The sequence below is a fragment of the Ricinus communis genome, chromosome 1 (genome assembly GCF_019578655.1).
Source record: "Ricinus communis isolate WT05 ecotype wild-type chromosome 1, ASM1957865v1, whole genome shotgun sequence".
Taxonomy (NCBI): Eukaryota; Viridiplantae; Streptophyta; class Magnoliopsida; order Malpighiales; family Euphorbiaceae; genus Ricinus; species Ricinus communis.
Window position 1 is genome coordinate 16,818,756 of NC_063256.1, and position 18,577 is coordinate 16,837,332.

At 35.1% G+C, this 18,577-nt stretch overlaps 1 protein-coding gene and 2 long non-coding RNA genes across 3 annotated transcripts; all 3 read left to right on the top strand.

Moving 5' to 3' along the window:
- Positions 1-598: 598 nt before the first annotated feature.
- On the top strand, positions 599-1,897 carry LOC8280957 (oil body-associated protein 1A). Its single transcript, XM_015718853.2, has 3 exons — positions 599-818; positions 916-1,319; positions 1,401-1,897. The coding sequence occupies exons 1-3, from the start codon at positions 694-696 to the stop codon at positions 1,574-1,576; spliced, it is 705 nt and encodes a 234-aa protein (XP_015574339.2). The 5' UTR covers positions 599-693; the 3' UTR covers positions 1,577-1,897.
- A 1,066-nt stretch (positions 1,898-2,963) lies between these two features.
- On the top strand, positions 2,964-8,298 carry LOC125370848. Its single transcript, XR_007216956.1, has 2 exons — positions 2,964-3,695; positions 7,915-8,298. It is a non-coding gene; the product is annotated as an uncharacterized LOC125370848 (long non-coding RNA).
- On the top strand, positions 5,480-6,380 carry LOC125370849. Its single transcript, XR_007216957.1, has 2 exons — positions 5,480-5,536; positions 6,148-6,380. It is a non-coding gene; the product is annotated as an uncharacterized LOC125370849 (long non-coding RNA).
- Positions 8,299-18,577: the final 10,279 nt, after the last annotated feature.

Below are 18,577 nucleotides of genomic sequence, written 5' to 3' on the forward strand. Positions count from 1 at the left end.
TATAAATATATATTATATATATTAAAATTAAATAATAAATACATATTTAATTAAATAAAATTAATAAATATATATTTATTATCTATTATATAAAAATAAGTACATACACTTTAATTAGATGATATCTTTTTAAGTTAATAAGTTTGAGCTCTCAATTTTGGCACAATTCTCTCTCGAATCCCTTTCAGTTAGGCACATCTAGCTCAAAACAGGAGAGCAACTCTCCATATAAGCTTCTTCTTAGTTGAGTAAATTAATGGGCTTTCCATTTATTAATAAAAATAATTGCTTATTTCATAAAAATAATTACTTATAGAAAAAGGAAATTAATGGTCTGGATTAATAATATAATGTTTCTCTTTCTTTTATTAATTCTTAAACAATAATACCAAGTCCAAAAAGAAAATAATAATAGCATAAACTTTTACAGTCATTTCCAGCGACGACTTTGCCTGGTGTCTAGTGCGAAAACAAATGCAAATGTGTTTCTCCTCTCTCTAGCCACGTCTGCGACCACGTTGCAACAGCAGCAAGCCTCATCTGCCGCTTCTCCTGCCACGAGTAGCTCTGCATGCAACGGTAGACTACTAGCAACCTCCATTCCCACTGCAACAAATATCTTTAAATTGCAGTAGCACCACAAAGAGCCCAACTAAAAGAAACAAAGCGGAAGTTGAGGAAGGAAAAAGGATCATGTCTGCTCAACACCCAGAAGTTCCCGGGGAGCCGACGCCAACCAGAGTGAACATCCTTGAGAGAGCCACAGCTACCGTTCAACCGTTTGGCCCCGTTAAGAAGATCCATCAGCACCTCTGCGCGTAAGCTATAATCTTTTCCTATATGTACTGTTTTATGAATTTCTTGAGTTCTTAGTACTAGCTTCTGAATACTTCCTTCTGTACGTTTTATCATCAGATTCCATTTTTATGGAGATGACATGACTCGCCAAGTAGAATCCCACCACTACTGCGCGCACCAGAACGAGGAAATGCGACAATGTCTTATATACAACAATTCTGAGCCGGACGCTCATCTTATTGGGGTGGAGTACATCATATCTGAGGGCCTCTTTATGACTCTGCCGGACGAGGAGAAGCCGTTGTGGCATACCCATGAGTTTGAGGTGAAGAGTGGGATTTTATTCATGCCTGGAGTTCCTGGTCCGATACAGAGGCAGGATCATGAGAAAGTTTGCAAGACTTACGGCAAAAGCATCCACTTCTGGCATGTTGACAAGGGTGACAATCTCCCTCTTGGTATACCTCAAGTGATGATGTCCTTCACTAGGGACGGCCAGCTTAATGAGAACCTTGCTAGAGGTAATCAACAAAAACTGATATTGCGTGTACACATTGCTAAATCTCGGAACTTGTATTAATAATTGCAAAACAAATAAGCAGATGTGGAGAATCGCTATGGGATATCTTTCGAGAAGGAGAGGGAGAAGAGAGCCTACATGAAAGGTCCTGATCTCGGAATACATCCACTGGCCAATGGTGCAGGAAAAGGGGTGAAGACTCTGCTGAGAGAGGTGGATTGCAAGCCTATAGAGTCTGTTCCAAGGGTGTTCGTGTGAGACTCATCTATAGAAATATGGTTCGTCCTGTGTAGATGCAGGTGCATATACAGTATGTTATGAAATAGTGCTTATATGGTATATATTTTGGGTGCCTGCAACTTTCGTTAATTAGTACAAGTATCTCTCCAAAAGAGAGAATATCAGTAAGGTTTTGTGTGGTGGTATATATATCTATGTTTATCACAATAGACAGACACTTATTCAGGTGTTTTTAGTCGCATGTTGTTTACAAGTTATGCTCAGCTCTTTTTTTAGCAGTCATGTAGTAAGTTCAGTAAATGTGAGTTTTTGGATGAATAATATTGCATTTTTGGGGCATATTGTATCTCCAGGAATGGAAACCACCGGAAAATATTTCAGAAATTTGTAGTTTCCATTTCAGAAATTCGTAGTTTTTTTTAGGATTGGCTAGGTACTATAGAAGATTCGTGAAAAACTTTTATATTTTAGCAAAGCCATTGACTAATATGTTAGAAGAAACAAGTGACTTTTTAGTGGAATGATAAATGTCAAGCTAGTTTTGAGGAGTTGAAAAATAGATTGATTACAACAACTAAACTTATCTTACTTATAAAGGAGGGGAATATATTAGCTATACAGATGCTTCATTTAATGGTTTGGGTTGTGTATTGATGCAGAATGGAAGGATTATTGCTTATGCTTCTAGACAATTCGGACTTCATGAATAAAATTATCTTACACATGATTTAGAATTGGCTGTAATTGTACATGTTGTGAAAATTTGGAGACATTATTTTTGTGGAGAGATATTTCGAATATTTACTGACCACAAAAGCTTAAAGTGCATACCTACATAGAAGGAATTGAACCTTAGGCAACAAAGATGGATGAAGTTATTGAAGGATTATGACTGTACCATTGATTATCACCTAGGCAAAGCAAATGTTGTGGCAGATGCGCTTAGTAGGAAGACTTTGGAAAGGATTGCATGTATGATTTCATATAAGATTGAGAGCTATGGATATGCATTTTTCAATAAAGAATGGGGTATTATTGGCTACAATGAAGACTAGTCCCTATATATTAAATGAGATCAAATAGGCACAAAGTAGTGATGCATACCTAAAGAAGTTAGAGAAGAAGGTGCAAGATGATAAGACAAGAGGATTAGCGGAGCGAGATAATGGAATATGGGTTATGAAAAATAAGGTATATGTTCCTAATGTGCTAGAATTGAAACAAAAGATTCTTTGGGAGGCTCACGATTCTCCTTATTCAATGCACCCAGGGAGTACAAAAATGTATAACAATTTGAAGCCACATTACTGGTGGTCAGGCATGAAGAGGGAAGTTGCAGAATATGTAGCTAAATGCCTAACTTGTTAACAAGTGAAAGCAGAACATCAATCACTTGCAGGTAAATTATAATCTTCAACTATACTTGAGTGGAAATAGAAAAGAACTACTACGGATTTTGTTGTTGGTTTATCTTGCACTTTTAAGAGAAATGATGCTATTTAGGTAATAGTTGATAGGTTAAGAAAATCAGGACACTTCTTTTACCTATTCAACAAAATGATTAATTGGATAAGTTAGCTAACTTGTATGTGAAAGAAATTCTTAGGTTGCATGGTGTACCTATCTCTATTATTTCAGATAGGGATTCTCGATTTACATCTCATTTCTAGAAGAGCTTACAAGTGGCAATAAGAACTAAATTGCATTTTAGTACTGCTTTTCATCCACATACATATGGGCAATCTGAGAGAACCATTCAAACTTTTGAAGACATGTTACGGGCTTGTGCATTAGAGTATAGCAAAAATTGGGATGAACAAGTACCACTTATAGAATTTGCTTACGATAATGGTTTTCATTCTAGTATTAGTATGCCATTATATGAGGCATTATATGGGAGAAAATATAGAAGCCCTATATGTTGGAATGTAGAAGGGTTGAGACAATTGGAAGGTCTTGAAATTGTTCAAGAAACAGTAGACAAGATACAAGTTGTTGAGCAATGTATCAAGGCCATACAAGATAGACAGAAAAGCTATGCAGATAAATGCAGAAGGGAGATTGAGTATTGAAGTTGGGAATAAAGTTTTCTTGAGAGTATCACCATGGAGGGGTATCCTTCGATTTGGTAAACAAGGTAAGTTAAGTCCTCGATATATGGGACCATATGAGATTTTAGAGAAGGTTGGTCCTTTAGCTTATAAACTTGCATTACCTTCAGAGTTAGCTCAAGTACATAATATTTTTCATGTTTTTATGCTTTGACGATATTCATTTGATTCTAGCAATATTATCGGGACACAATTGAAGTTTCTGAGAAACTCACATATGTTGAAGAACCGATTGAGATATTAGACCGACATGTTAGAAAATTAAAAAACAAGTCAACATTCATTTAAGGAAGCAACTTGGGAAGTAGAGAAGCATATGATGGATAAATACCCAAACTTATTTGGCATGTATGTTGGCGAGTAGTTAATTTCGAGAACAAAATTTTTTAAGTGGGAAGGAATTGTCATAACCGATTTTTTTTTAATTAATAATTAGTATTCTTTAGCATGTCATGAAACATGTCATTTGCATCATTATTATGTGTAGCACATTTTATTATATTATGTTGTGAAAAAATAACAATAAATTATTATTTAGTCAAATATTGATATTAGAAATGGTTCTGGATTAAATTGTCAAGTTAGAAATAATAAGGATTAAATTATAAATTTTTCTTAATAATAATAATAAAATATTAGATGATATTTATAAGAATTAGGTTTCACTTCTTCATCCTTCCGTAGCCAATTTCTCTTTTTCACAACTTCTTTTCTCCTAATTTAATCCATTTTTTTACAAAAGAATTCCACAAACTTGAATTAGCAATTAAGTAGTAGGTTGCTTCTTCTTATGAGATTGAAGGTTTGAGCTCTTCATAACTAAAGAAAACAAAGGTGAGTCAATTAAATTCTTTTGTATCTCTATAAAATTGAATTGATTGTTGAAGAATATCGGTGATTTGATGTTTAGGAATTATTATAATCGAAGTTGAACATGTGATTGTTGGTTATCTTGAAGCTGAATTTCTAGGCAAAAATTGCAGCTCTGTTTTCATAATTTTAAAGGCTTAATTTCAAAAATCTTAAAAACATGAAAGTTGTTGATATATGTTTTAAGATTATGTCTGTAAAATAGTTTTTACAAAACGTTGAGTGAGTATGAACTTATAAGGTTACAAATTGCTACTGCTCTGTTTGTGGTTCAGCAGGTGACCTGGTTTTTATGTTGAGGTTTTGGGGCATTTAGAGGCTGAACTAGACAGAGTTAAACATGAAAGTTGTTCATTTATGTGTCTGTGAAAAATTTCATAATTTTTAGTTGAGTATTCATGAGATATATTGAGCTGAATATGGCCTGCTCGAAATTATTTTAAGCAGAAATCAGACTTAGAATTCAGAAATTTGCTACTACTTGTGTGTGTCGCAACTTGAGGTAGAGAAGTCCAAATTAAGTAAAATTAGTGTCTATGGAAACTTTAGGATGTTAACTTTATGTCTGCAGAGTTTTACTGTTCTGTTTAAATGGAAATTGGAGCAGCAGTATTGAAATTGCCAGAACTATTTTTATACAAATGATTTTGAAGTGATTCTTTTTGATACGGTTTCTATAAAAATGGAAGTTTAATTCTGAAAAAGATAGGATTTTACTAATTATACATAATTTTTGGTGTAATTTCTAAGTTAGTATCTACAAGCTGTCTACATAAAAAAATATGTTGATTTATTGTCATTCATCTCATGCATCATATTAAAATCAAGAATAGATGTTATTTTGTTGAAATGTGATGTTTTATGGATATTAAAGATATGTATATTTATGCCTTGTGATTGAATTGTATTTGTATTGAATATGTGAATAGGTTTCTCCAAAGGCAAGGAAGTGGTAAGAGAAAAATAATAGGATTACTTTGTTATCCTATAAATTTTGGTAAGTATTTAATATACTAAACTTTATGTATGTTGAGTAAGAATTGCTATGTTTGATTACTTGATAATCTCTTGGTTGACTGAGTTGGTATTGATTATGTTCTTGGCTCGTTGTGAGTTGATGAATAAGTTGATATTGGTGAGATTGAATTTGATGATATTTATGAATTGTGAATTGATTGTGATTGATTGTGATTGATGATTAATGACTGTTGAACTGATATTGTGTAATCGGGAAAGCTGAGCCTAACGGACAGCTACCCGAGTATGTGAGATGGCAAGACTAAGCCGGGCGGATAGTCTTGTCAAATGGCCACTAAAATGTGAAAAATATGAGGAAATGTGAGGATGAGTCATCTGATCCTAATTTGATGGAAATAATGTGGAATTGAATTATTTGACTTGATTGAGTTTGAGATTATTTGTAATTATGTGAGATAAAATTATTTGTTTATGAGAATAATTGAAATGGTTGATATTGTGATTGTCAGTAAAGTGTTTATATAATTTTTTGTGTTTGATAAAGACTTGATAGTTTCTGCCTAGTATACTATAGTTTAGTAAATTAAATGCTTATTGAGTCGCCAGCTCATTTCTTGGCAATTTTTCCAGGTTAGTGTAGTTGTAGATAGCCTTAGCTATGCATTGCTCTCTTTGAATTAGTGAACATTATCGGGTGGGCCAGAGGAGTTATCTCAAGCATTGGGCATTTTTGGTACTTGAGTAAATTAAACTAATGTATAAGTATTCATTATGTATATTAAGTGTGTTATGCCACTTAAATTGTATGAATGCATATTGTAAATAAAATAATGTTAAATTATGTTTATAAAGTTAATTGTATATATTGCTATGCAATTGCTGTACAATTTAAGTGGCATAACACACTTAATATACATAAGGAATACTTATACATTAGTTTAATTCACTCAAGTACCCAAAATGCCTCCATACTTGAGATAACTCCTCTGGTCCACCCAATAATGTTGACTGATGTAAAGAGAGCAACGCACAACTAAGGCTATCTACAACTGCACTAACTTGGAAAAATTGCCAAGAAATGAGCTGGCGACTCAATAAGTATACTAAGTAGAAACTATCAAGTCTTTATCAAATATAGAAAATTATACAAATACTTTACTGACAATCACAAAATCAACCATTTCAATTATTCTCATAAACAAATAATTTCATCTCATAGAATCACAAATAATCTCAAACTCAATCAAGTCAAATAATTCAATTCCACAATTATTTCCATCAAATTAGGATCAGATGACTCATTCTCACATTTTCTTATATTTTTTACATTTCAGTGGCCACTTGACAAGACTATTTGTCCGGCTCAGTCTTGCCATCTCACATACTCGAGTAGTTATCCGCCCGGCTCAGTTTCTCGATCACACAATATCAATTTAAGAGTCATCAATCCTTAATCGCAATCAATTCACTTCACAACACACCACAATCAATTCACAATTCACAAAAATCTCACCAATATCAACTTGTTCATCAACTCACAACGAGCCAGGAACATAACCAATACCAACTCAGTCAACCAAGACATTATCAAGTAATCAAACATAGCAATTCCTACTCAATATACACAAAGTTTAGTCTATTAAATACTTACCAAAATTTATAGGATAACAAAGTAATCCTATTTCTTTTCTCTTACCACTTTCTTGCCTTTGGACGAACCTATTCATATATTCAATATAAATATAATTCAATCACAATGCATAAATATATATATCTTTAATATCCATAAAATATCACATTTCAACAAAATAACATCTACTCTTGATTTTAATATGATGCATGGGATGAGTGACAATAAATCAACATATTTGTTGATGTAGACAACTTGTAGGTATTGACTTAGAAATTACACTAAAAATTATGTACAATTAATAAAAATTCCATCCTTTTCATAATTAAACTTCCATTTATAAATTAGGAGTAGAGAAGTTGTGAAGGAGAGAAACTGGCTACGGGAGGATGAAGAAGTGAAACCTAATTCTTATAAATATCATCTAATATTTTATTATTATTTTAAAGAAAAATTGATAATTTAATCCTTATTCTTTCTAATTTGACAATTTAATCCAAAACCATTTCTAATATCAATATTTGAGTAAATGACAATTTATTATTTTTTTTACCACATAATATAATTAAATGTGCTACACATAATAATAATGCAAATGACATGTTTAATAACATGCTAATGAATATTAATTATTAGTTCATCCTATTTTCATGTTTTCATTACTTGTATGTATTTTGGTTTTGTTTAATTTTTTTACTTCCTTTATTTCATATTTTTTTAGTATTAATTATATTTTATGTCTTCTATGCATGTGATTTGAATTCTAGGTGTTAGAAGATCGAAAAACTATGCAAAAATGAACTTGAGAAGTGCAAAGCTGACCGACTCAGTGCTAAGCTGACCGGTTGTGAGTGGTGGCTTCGGGCGTGTCCCCAAGTGTCTCTAGCGACTACCGCAGTGCAAGGTTTTTCAACATAATCGAAAAACATACTAACTAGTCACATAGACTAGCGTAGAGATGGAGTTGCCATTCGGATAATTCTCTGGGACACTTTTACTAATTTGAGTGACGTACTAGATTCCATAAGGAGAATGCCACATCTTATAGATGGATCTGGAAGTCAACTTCTTTATTTGTGTATCTTAGTCTTTAATTTTATTATTTAACAAGCTCTTCCTTATAAATAAAACTGTTTATATTTACAAGCATCCATTCGGCATGTGAGGTCCTCTCTAGCCCATTTTATCTATTTTACTAATTAATTTTGTGCAGAGTTTTAGATAGTTTACCCCAATTACCAATTATGCTTTAATTTCAGCCTTTAAGCTTAAATGGACTACTTCTTATGCAAAGGCCCAATATGTGATCTTAGATTTAATATGACCCAATTAATTAATTAAAGTATGGCAAAGTCCACTAGATCTATATTGATTTTAGATTTAGCCCAATTACCATCTGATTAATCTAATGGACTATAATTTTCATGTTTGGTTCAATTTTTTACCTAGGATCTACGTGTCAGAATTTTAATTAGGTAATCATATTACAGTTATTTGGCATATATCAAGTATAAAGCAAAAATAAAAGTTCAGAAAATTAAATCTAGCTATTATAACATTTCCTACAACTAAAGAATGAAAGAAAAACTCCTAAAAACTAAGTATAATATATAAAATCACCAAAAATATATTAAAAACTCAAAAATTAGGCCAAAAATTTGTGGAGCCAATTGGTCCAAGAGCCGATCGGATCAATGAAGAGCCGAATTGTCTTTACATTGAGCCAATTGGCTCTAGCGGCTTGGATGGTCTTTCTGCGACTTTCTTCAATTTTTCACTCTTGAAAGCCGATTTTTACATGCACAAATGATAGAAAACTTGATTGAAACATATAAAATTGAATAAAAAACATAAAAAATGAAATTAAGCAATGAAAGCCCTAAGAAAACATACAAGCTCTAGAAATCAAGAATGACAACAAGTAAAAAAAAAAACAATTTAAAGTAGATTCTCAATTTTAATCATGCAATCCTAAAAATCTAATTCAAATAATTACAAATTAATTAATTATCTTTTCCTAATCCTTAAACTAACCAGATTCAAGTTTCAATCAAACCACATTATCATATTCAAAAATCCTAAATATTATTATTATTATTATATTCAAAATCTAAAAAGTCATAGCATGTTAATTCATAATATTCTAACCACATAGATCATATAAAATAACAATAAAAAATTCTAAACATGTTTCTAGATTCATAAATAAATATAAAAGAATCAATAAGACAAAAGGTGTTGATGATGTGGATGTAGGGGAATCCTCAAGTTGTCACCGTTGGTTGTTGTTCTGCGAGTATCAAGAGATGAAGAGGTAATTGTGTCGAAGATAGTTTAGGAATCCAATGCGACTTGAGATTTCAAAAAACGTTACTCGTGTTCTAAGAAAAAAATTTCCTGATCTAGGGTTCTTTCGTTAGTGACTTCTAAAGAAACTCTCTGTAGGGTTTTCTCTCAAAAGTCTTCGTCTTTGACAGAAAATTCTAATGATGAATAAGAATTCCTAACTAATGAGAGTTGCTAATTAATGAATGTTGATAACCCTAGATATAGAGAATATTATTTTATTTATAGAGCTAAAGTTTGGAATCTCTAAAAATGAGAATTATAAATCTTAGTTGTTTCAAAGATTTTCTCTTTACCGGTCAATAATATCTAATAAATTTTTTTTAAAATTTCAATAATTATTTTAAAACTTTCTAGAAACTTATTTTTATATTTTTAGGCGTTTTAATATAAAAGATACACATAATACTATGTCGAATTGCCAAAAATGGCCAATCGGCACTGTGTAAAGCTAATTCGACTGTATGCAGAGCCAATTGATTCTGAGGGCTAAAAAGTTTGGAAAACTATGGCAATTTAATCCTTAAACTTGCTGAAACAACCATTTTACCCCTTAAAGTTAACTTTTTCTGACAATTAAATCTAAATTGATTCTAGAAAAATAATTTTAATTTAATTATTGTCAGTCCTAATTGATTTAGGACCACGCCCCATTGATTTGGGAACCATTCCCATTGATTTAGGACCACGCCCCTCAATTTTACCTTTGTAGAGATTCCCCTCTAGCTATTTTCCACTTTGAGATACAATTATGTTGTAATTGTTGTCTCGGGTCAATCTGGTAAATTCTCCTACTTTCGGGTACTTTTGGTTGAAAATTCCCACTTCTAGGTGCAATTTGACTAAATTGATGTATTTTGAAAGTTATATTTGTAATTGGCTCACTTGGGGAGTAAAATGTAATTTGATAGTCTATGATCAAAATGGTTATTTTTCAAAAATTCCCACCTTGGGATACAAATTGACCTTTGAGATGTCTTCTGGAGACTTGTATTGATAACCGGCCTATTCAGAAACTAAAGTGTAATTTTGATAAGTCAAGGACCAAAATGGCATTTTTACCTTCTTTAGTATATATATATATATATATATAATTTCACCCATTCATTTTTCATTTTATCCATTTCCTTTTTACTTTTTTCTCAAATTTCTTTTTATTCTTTCTTCGATTTCTTTCTCATTTCTTAACCAAGTTCTACAAAATCAGTCTTCAAATGGCGGCCTCATCTTTTAGATTCTCAAGACGCACTCTAATCATACCAAATTGGGAGTTTTATCCGCTAGAATGACCTTAGGCTTGTCAAAGGGGAGGAAATCCTTCTCTTGGCAAAATTGAACACTCACCGGATGTTTTCGACCATTAGAAAAGTATTTTTCTTGCATTAAATTTATTTTCTGTGACTTATACACTAGATATACGCGTTATTTACTCAAAACATGTGAAATTTTGCAAAGAACTCAAGAAAAAAATCTCGCCCTAACCTATACAGCTGATCGACTCTGTGTAGAGCCAATTTGACTATGCGCACAGTCGATCGGCCCTGCACAGTCTGAAATGACCGTGCACAGGCCGAAAACCAGTTTTTAACATAAATTAACAATAAATAAACAACATACTTACTTGTTTGGAGCCTTTATTTATGTGCATTATTTTCACATACCTTTATTCATGCTTTTTCAAAGTGATGATGTATCGATCTGGGTCACTGGAAACTTCTATGGTGCTCGTGAGTGATTCGACGAGCTACTGATATTTGTTGAGGCCCGGATCAGTGATACTGCATTCCGCCTATTTTGTACTACACTTTCATTATTCACCGGGAGGATAGATCGCACTTCGATATATGCCCTACTGGAGAGGTGGATGGACACCACCCGCACCATCCACACTCCGGCTAGTAAGCTGACTCTTTCCCCACTTTCATTTGCTGCTATTATAGGGATAGATTTCATAGGTATGCCTATACCTTTTGATGGTGCAATTCACAATTAATATTATAATGTCAAGGAGTGTTATATCACGGACTTACTGGGGTTCTTGCCGGTGTGCAAGAACACACGGTGCTTAGCTTATTAGAGCATTCCTCTCCACTATAGGGGCTTCGTTCCCATAATGCACGGGAGGTGGATCAGATGGCTCGAGCCTTCTTGGTTTACCTCTTTGGGACTACCCTGTTCAGTGATTCAGGGAATCCATTCTAATTTCCATTACTTGGCCCTTTTATGAAATTTGGACTAGGTCTCCTCTTTTAATTGAGGATCTACAGCTCTTGCCTACCTATACCACTAGATGGACATTACAATATGGGGAAGCAAGAGGATTTACGGCTTCTAGCATGCAATTCATGTAAGTTCTATCCATTTTGATTTCTTTATTTTATGCTTTCTTATATTTTTCTAGAAGCTAATGACTCTTGTTTTACAAGTTTGGGCCTTGGAGCATGGCCTTTTGGTAGGCTCACATCCTATCAGTACTTCTTGAGCCTTCCCATGCTTGAGCCATTGGGGCTCGAGCATAAATGTCCTTTTAGAGTGGGCATAGGTCCATGTACACCATATGTGGATCAACTCTTTAACTTAGGATAAGGTAAAAGAAGATTTATTAGTTACATGTGTGTAAATCTTAGTTACTTACCTTTGTAATTTCACAGGTTTATAGTGAATAGCTAGACGAGTGTTGTCACTAGGACCCCTACCTGCTTTCTACCGTAGACCTCGATCATAAGAGAGTTCTCCTGGTTGGTCTCGCTTGTCGGGCTTGGTTCTTGGGTGAGAGGATACATGGTTTGGAAAGAGGGCCTAACAAGCATCGAGTTCTGTTATCTCCCTCTCTTTCTATGTTTTGGGCCGCTAATCTTATCGATGAGGAGCTGACCAAGAGCTTGGAAGGACTCGATGGCTTCGAGGACCTCACCATTCGGTCCCGAAGGACCGACTACACCTCCTTTATCCCTCAATTACTCAAGCCCGTGCCTCTTAGCAATGACATCATGGCTCCAGTTTGTTCTTGACTTTGCTTGACTTTTCATTTTCTTTACCTCACTTGATTACTCATTTGGTTGTCATGCCATAGTTCATTCACCCTATGCCCTCAGCTCTTAAGCGGCAGAGGGACGGTCTACTCGCCGCTCTAGATGTGGTGCCTAGGCGTATTGCATTTCTCCCGGATCCGGTGGTCTCATACTGGAGTCCTACTAGTGCCATAGAATATTGGCCTAATATAGAGCACTGCCTCCCACTGGAGTTTACTTCGAGCATTTGCACGTATGTAAGTTGTATTCCCTTTTGATACTTCACATCTTTTCTTTCCTAAAATGTTAGTAACATATACACATAATCACATAGGTCCAAAGAGATCTGTTCGAGCACGTACATCGATTGGTCGGTGCTGCGAGGAGGTAGGACTTTGTCCTCGGCGAGGGTTAGTGGGTAAGAATCAAAATCAATTATAAAATGAAAAATGTATGCATGTATGCATGAATGAAATATACTAACTAATCTCCTTTTGGATTTTCTTCAAAGGGATTACGAGAGTATGCAAGGGTAGGTAGATGATTAATAGCGCCAGATCGAGGCCCAACAACATATACATGATTCACAACTCTAAAGTTAGAAAAAACATGACTCATAAAAAGTGCCAAAGCCCTCCAAACTCTTCTCGAAACCTTGACTGGTGATGAATGGATTAAGATTTGGAAAATTTCACCTTCCCTTCTTCAAAGTTATGTAACATACTAAGCTTGATTATAGGTTTCTTCACTCTACCGTCAACTTTTGGTGCTAAAAGACCATGGCTTCTGATTCAATGGTAAAAGCTCCCATGATTGAAGAATTCTCTGCCATTCTTGGAGGTCCTAGGGATTCTACTCATCTAATTGCTTTAATAAGGCTTGATGATTCTTTTCTTGGAAAATTGATAGAGCTATTCACATGCCCCTTGCTAAGGTACTTTCCCATTATATTGGTGAATACATTACTCTCACTTTCTTAATTTCCTACTATGAAAAGAAGGCAAGGGGTACACCTACTTAGGTTAGGATGCTACCCTTCAGGACAATATGATGATTGGATTTCTTAGATCAAAGGAATTTTAAACACACTTATTCGCTGGACTTGCCCATGGTGGAGAATCAAGCATGTTCCACATGGTGTACAACGACTGCATGCCTTTATCTAGACTGCAGGCATCTGCCTTCTATACACCTACAAGACTTTAACGTTAATAGGGGTGAAAACAACAGATATGGAATTTCCTTCCGAATTCAAAGACTTCCCATTGAGATAAGATTTCCTAGATAAGATGGAAAGACTCTGGCCCTCTAGAGATATAGAGCACAATCTTGACTTCGAGGGCGATCTTACCACGGATGACAACTTCAAAGTCGAGTTTTAGATTACCACTTATCCTAGATTGGCAAGATTCAAGAGAACTTGAGAGGTAGCTATTAGTTCTAGGAATGCAAATGCAAATGCAAATAGAAGGAGAAGATGAAAATATACTTCTTTTTTAGATCTCAATTATTTTGTTTAGAACTTTAGCTTAGTTTTTCTTTTAATTAATGCGTAAAGTAATAAATAGACATATGTATGTTTTATAAAAATTCTAACCAATTCAATTATTTAGTAAAGGTACAAATGGATATATTTTGATTTCTCATGATGCAACTCCTGTCATCAGCTAGTCTTTTCAGATTCTCTAGCTGATTATTTTCTTTCATTTTCTTGGTTTTTGCCTGACTAGCCTTTTTATTTTCTTTGATCAACAGACTATTTTTTCTATTACTATAATTTTATACATAGTATTTGTTGAGACGATCCAGGTTAATTGGCTCAGAGAACTTATTCCTTTCCAAGTCTGAGATCTTAGCGACATCCTCGGGGTAGAATTTTCTTTACTAAGTATGGGCTTTCCTAATTAGGCATGAATTTTCCTCTTGGGTCGAACACGGTAGGTCTAGTGTGTTTCAACACCAAGTCACCGGTTTTGATTTTTCCTGGCTTTACTTGTTGAACATTCTAGCTGTTCACTTTTGGTACAATAGCATGTGATAAAGGACTTTCATCCTCCTTTCATCGATCAAAACCAATTGTTGATACCTCTGCTCAACCCATTAATACTCTGGTATTTCAGTCTCTAACACAACTCTCAAAGATTTCAACTCCAACTCAACTGGTAAGACCGCTTCAGTCTTATAAATCAAAGAGTATGGAATCTGTTTTATCGACATCCACTTAATTGTTTGATATTCCCAAAGTGCAAAAGGTAATCAAAATGACCAATCTTTGTGATTCTACACCATCTTCAAGAGTATTAAGTTCTTGTTGGTTGCTTCCACCGCTCCATTTGAGGTTTATATGGAGAAGATTTGTAATGCTCAATCTTGTACTCTGCCAATAAATCTGTAGTTTCACCCATGAACTACACGCCGCTGTATGTCACAACATGATGTGGGACCCCATACTTGCATATCAGGTTCCTCTCTATAAACCTAGCCATCTGTCTTGTCCCACAGTAGTGAATGACTCAGCCTCGAGCCACTTGGAAAAGTAATCAATGGCCATGACTATGTACCTATGACCATTCGAATGAGGTTTTATCTCTTCGATGATGTCAATTCTCTAAGCTACAAAAGGCCATAAGATGTCAAATTCTGAAGCTCAGTCGAAGGTATGTGACTCAAATCACTGTAAAGTTAGCACTCACACATTTCCTTACTAGAGCTATACAATCATTTTCCATCATTAACTAATAATAACCTTGATGCATAACCTTTGTAGTCAACACTAGTCGTTCATATGAATCCCGTATACCACTTTATGCATCTCCTCCATTACAACCTGCGCCTTCGCCTTAGTAACACATCGAAGCTGGACATCTGAAGTCATTCTTCTGTACAATACTCCTTCATGGCTGAGGTAGTTTTTGGCCTATATTTTTAGCGCATACCTTTCCTTCGCAGTTGCTTCCTCAGGATATATCTATCTTCTACAAATCTTTTCAGATCGTAAAATCAAGGCTTCTCTTTTGGTCCTATTTGGACTTGCATTATATGGTCTCCCTTATAACAAGGCACTCCTGACTTCATAATTACTAATGGTTTCATTAGAAGTTGCAAGGGATTGTCCCACATCGACGATAGAGTAACCAGTGCATTTGCCATTTGGTAATTGCCATATGTCTTGAACTTTTCTTCTTTCACTTTCCACTCTTCGAGGGCTTGCTGAATCACTAGCATGGAATCCCCATAGACCATCAGCTACTTTGCTTTTGCTACCACGACTGCCTCTAATATAAATAAACATGCTTCGTACTCCACCATGTTATTTGTTACTTTAAAGTCCAATCTCTTGGCCATTGGCATCATTTCTTCTTCTCGCATGATCAGAACTACTCCCAATCCCACACCTCTTGCATTCACAGCTCCATTGAAGTACACCTTCCATTCTTAAATCTCAATTGCCCTTAGAGTTTTAGCAGAAAACTCTAGATCCTAAAGGTCGTCTCTTTTGATTGCATTATGGGCTAAGAATTTTGCTATTGCCCTACCCTTGACTACTTTCTTGGTGATGTACTCGATGTCGAATTTCGTTAGAAGCACTAACCATCTAGACAACTTCCCTGTAAGAGACAAAGCTTGGAATATATATTTCAGCAGGTCTATTTTTGAAATTACTTGCATCCTATAAGACTAGAAATAGTGTCTTAACTTCCTCATAACCCATATCATGGCTAAACACGTCTTCTCTACGAGGTTATACTTTGACTCATAAGGCAACAACTTTTTACTGAGATAATAGAGTGCATGCTCCATGTTATTAGGCCCATACTGCACTACCAATGCCTCCATGGCTTTCTCTTCCAAGGCCAAGTACAACATCAACGGTTTTCCATCTTTCGGTGGCTTTAGTATTGGTGGTTTCATCAAATACTCTTTAATCTTGTCGAAGGCTTTCTGACAGTGCTCATCCCACACAACAGGTTAGTGTTTCATTAAAAGATTAAATATGGGATGACAAACCATTGTGAGCTAGGAAATGAACCTACTTATGTATTGTAAATGTCCCAGAAATCCTTTGACTTCTTTCTTTATCTTCGGCATTGGCATCTCTTGAATAGCCTTTACCTTGTCCAGTTCAATCTCTATTTCTTGCTGACTCACTATGTGCCCTAGCAGCTTCTCTACTGTTACTCCAAATACACTTTTCTTCGAATTAAGCCTTAAGTTATCGAGCCTAGAAGTATCCATCCCTTGTTTCAGACTTTAACATCATATCATCTACATATACCTCCACTTTCATGTGCCTCATGTCATGAAACAAGGTAGTGGCTGCTCTCTGTTAAGTTGCCCCTGCATTCTTTAGTCCAAAAGGCATAGCTTTGTAGCAATGCATATCTCATTCGGTAATGAATGACGTCTTCAACTTGTCCAGTACTGCCATCATGATCTAGTTGTACCTAGACAAATTATTGGTGAAAATGTACATCACAGTTGAAGCGGCACTATTGACTATCACATCTATATGAGGAAGGGGAAAATCATCCTTAGGTTATGCCTTGTTTAGGTCCTAATAGTCCACCGCACATTCTTACTTTTCCATCTTTCTTCAGGACTAGGACGATATTTGCCAACCATTTCGAATAGTCTACCATATCAAGAAACTTGGCCTTTACCTACTTAGCGACCTTTTCTCGGATTCTCTCTGCCCATTCCAGTCTTAGTCTTCTCATTTTCTACTTAATCAGATTAATGTGCGGATAGGTTGGATGTGGTGCTCTACTATTTTTCTATCTAACCTTGGCATGTCATCGTAGGACCAAGCAAATACTTCTTGTATTTTTTCCCTTACTTTTTCTAATTCTCTCCTCTCCTCAAGAGTTATATCATGAGCTATTAAAATGTTCCGTAGATTTTTATCTGTGCCTAAATTAAATGAATCAATTTGTATGGAATTAATGTCAAACATGCATATGTTATGATTATCAAAATGCACACTACCATCAGAAAAAAAAACATTGCACAAGCAAAATTGGAGTTTATATCTAATTGATCTTAGAAATAAAAGAAACATCATCCTCATAAAGATCGAAAATGATTACATCATTATAGAATACATCAATAATATGCTCCTTTATTAGAGCAGCTAGCTCTTGCTGACTTAGCTTCTCAGGCAGAGAGATGAACTCTTCCAGCTTCAACTCCTCTACCTTAGTGCTGACCTTCTCACAAGCTTCCTTGATGCTCAATTTGACCATCTTGTCGATGACCAGGTTCTTGAATATCTCGAATCCTGGCACCTCAGTCCTAGCTATTGTAATAGGTTTGGACTCCTTAGAGTAGGGTTTGTATTCCTGGACAAATACGTCTTTTAGAGTCTTACCCCTTGGTTTGACCCCATCTTCACACTCATGGTAACCTAGCCCATGACAAGTCTTTTGACCTTTAAAGTCTGATAGCTCTGTAATACCTTGCTGGTTTTTTCCTAGCAGTATTTCATGCACGAAATCCATTTTCTTGAACATGCTGGCTACTTTAGGATTGATGTAGTCCTTATAGAGAATAATAAATTAGAATCCAGTAGGGGCTTCTAGCTTCTTGACAATGCTTGAATGGCTGAGACAACCTTACCACCTTTGGCATTGATAGTCATTATTTTGCATTCATTAGGAAACTTGACCTTTTGATGTACAGTGGAAGGGACTCCTCTTAGGGCATGAAACCATGGCCTACCCATAACAAGGCAAAGGTAACTAGGATGTCCAGGATAGTGAATTCTATCCAGGATTCAATGGGACCCATTTTTACCAATATTGAAAATGTCCGCTCCATGTCTCTCTTCATTTCATCATAGGCTATTATAACCATATCCGATAGGTTTTAGGTCTTTCATAGTCATCTCTAGTTTAGGGATTATTCGAAAGGGACACACATTGAGGGCTAACCCATCATCCACCATCACACATGTTCTTTTTCCCTCGACCTGTGCTACTATGTAGAGATCTTTATTGTATTCTTTTCCCTCCAGTGGTAGGTCTTCGTCCAAAGAAGTCATCATCCCGGTGGTTTTATCGGTTACTATTTTGAT

Bases quoted from the DNA above. Each gene is read 5' to 3' on its own strand.
- LOC8280957 (XM_015718853.2), top strand. From the start codon at position 694: ATGTCTGCTCAACACCCAGAAGTTCCCGGGGAGCCGACGCCAACCAGA. The intron at 819-915 runs GTAAGCTATAAT...TTTTATCATCAG, and splicing joins ATCCATCAGCACCTCTGCGC to ATTCCATTTTTATGGAGATG. The intron at 1,320-1,400 runs GTAATCAACAAA...ACAAATAAGCAG, and splicing joins TAATGAGAACCTTGCTAGAG to ATGTGGAGAATCGCTATGGG.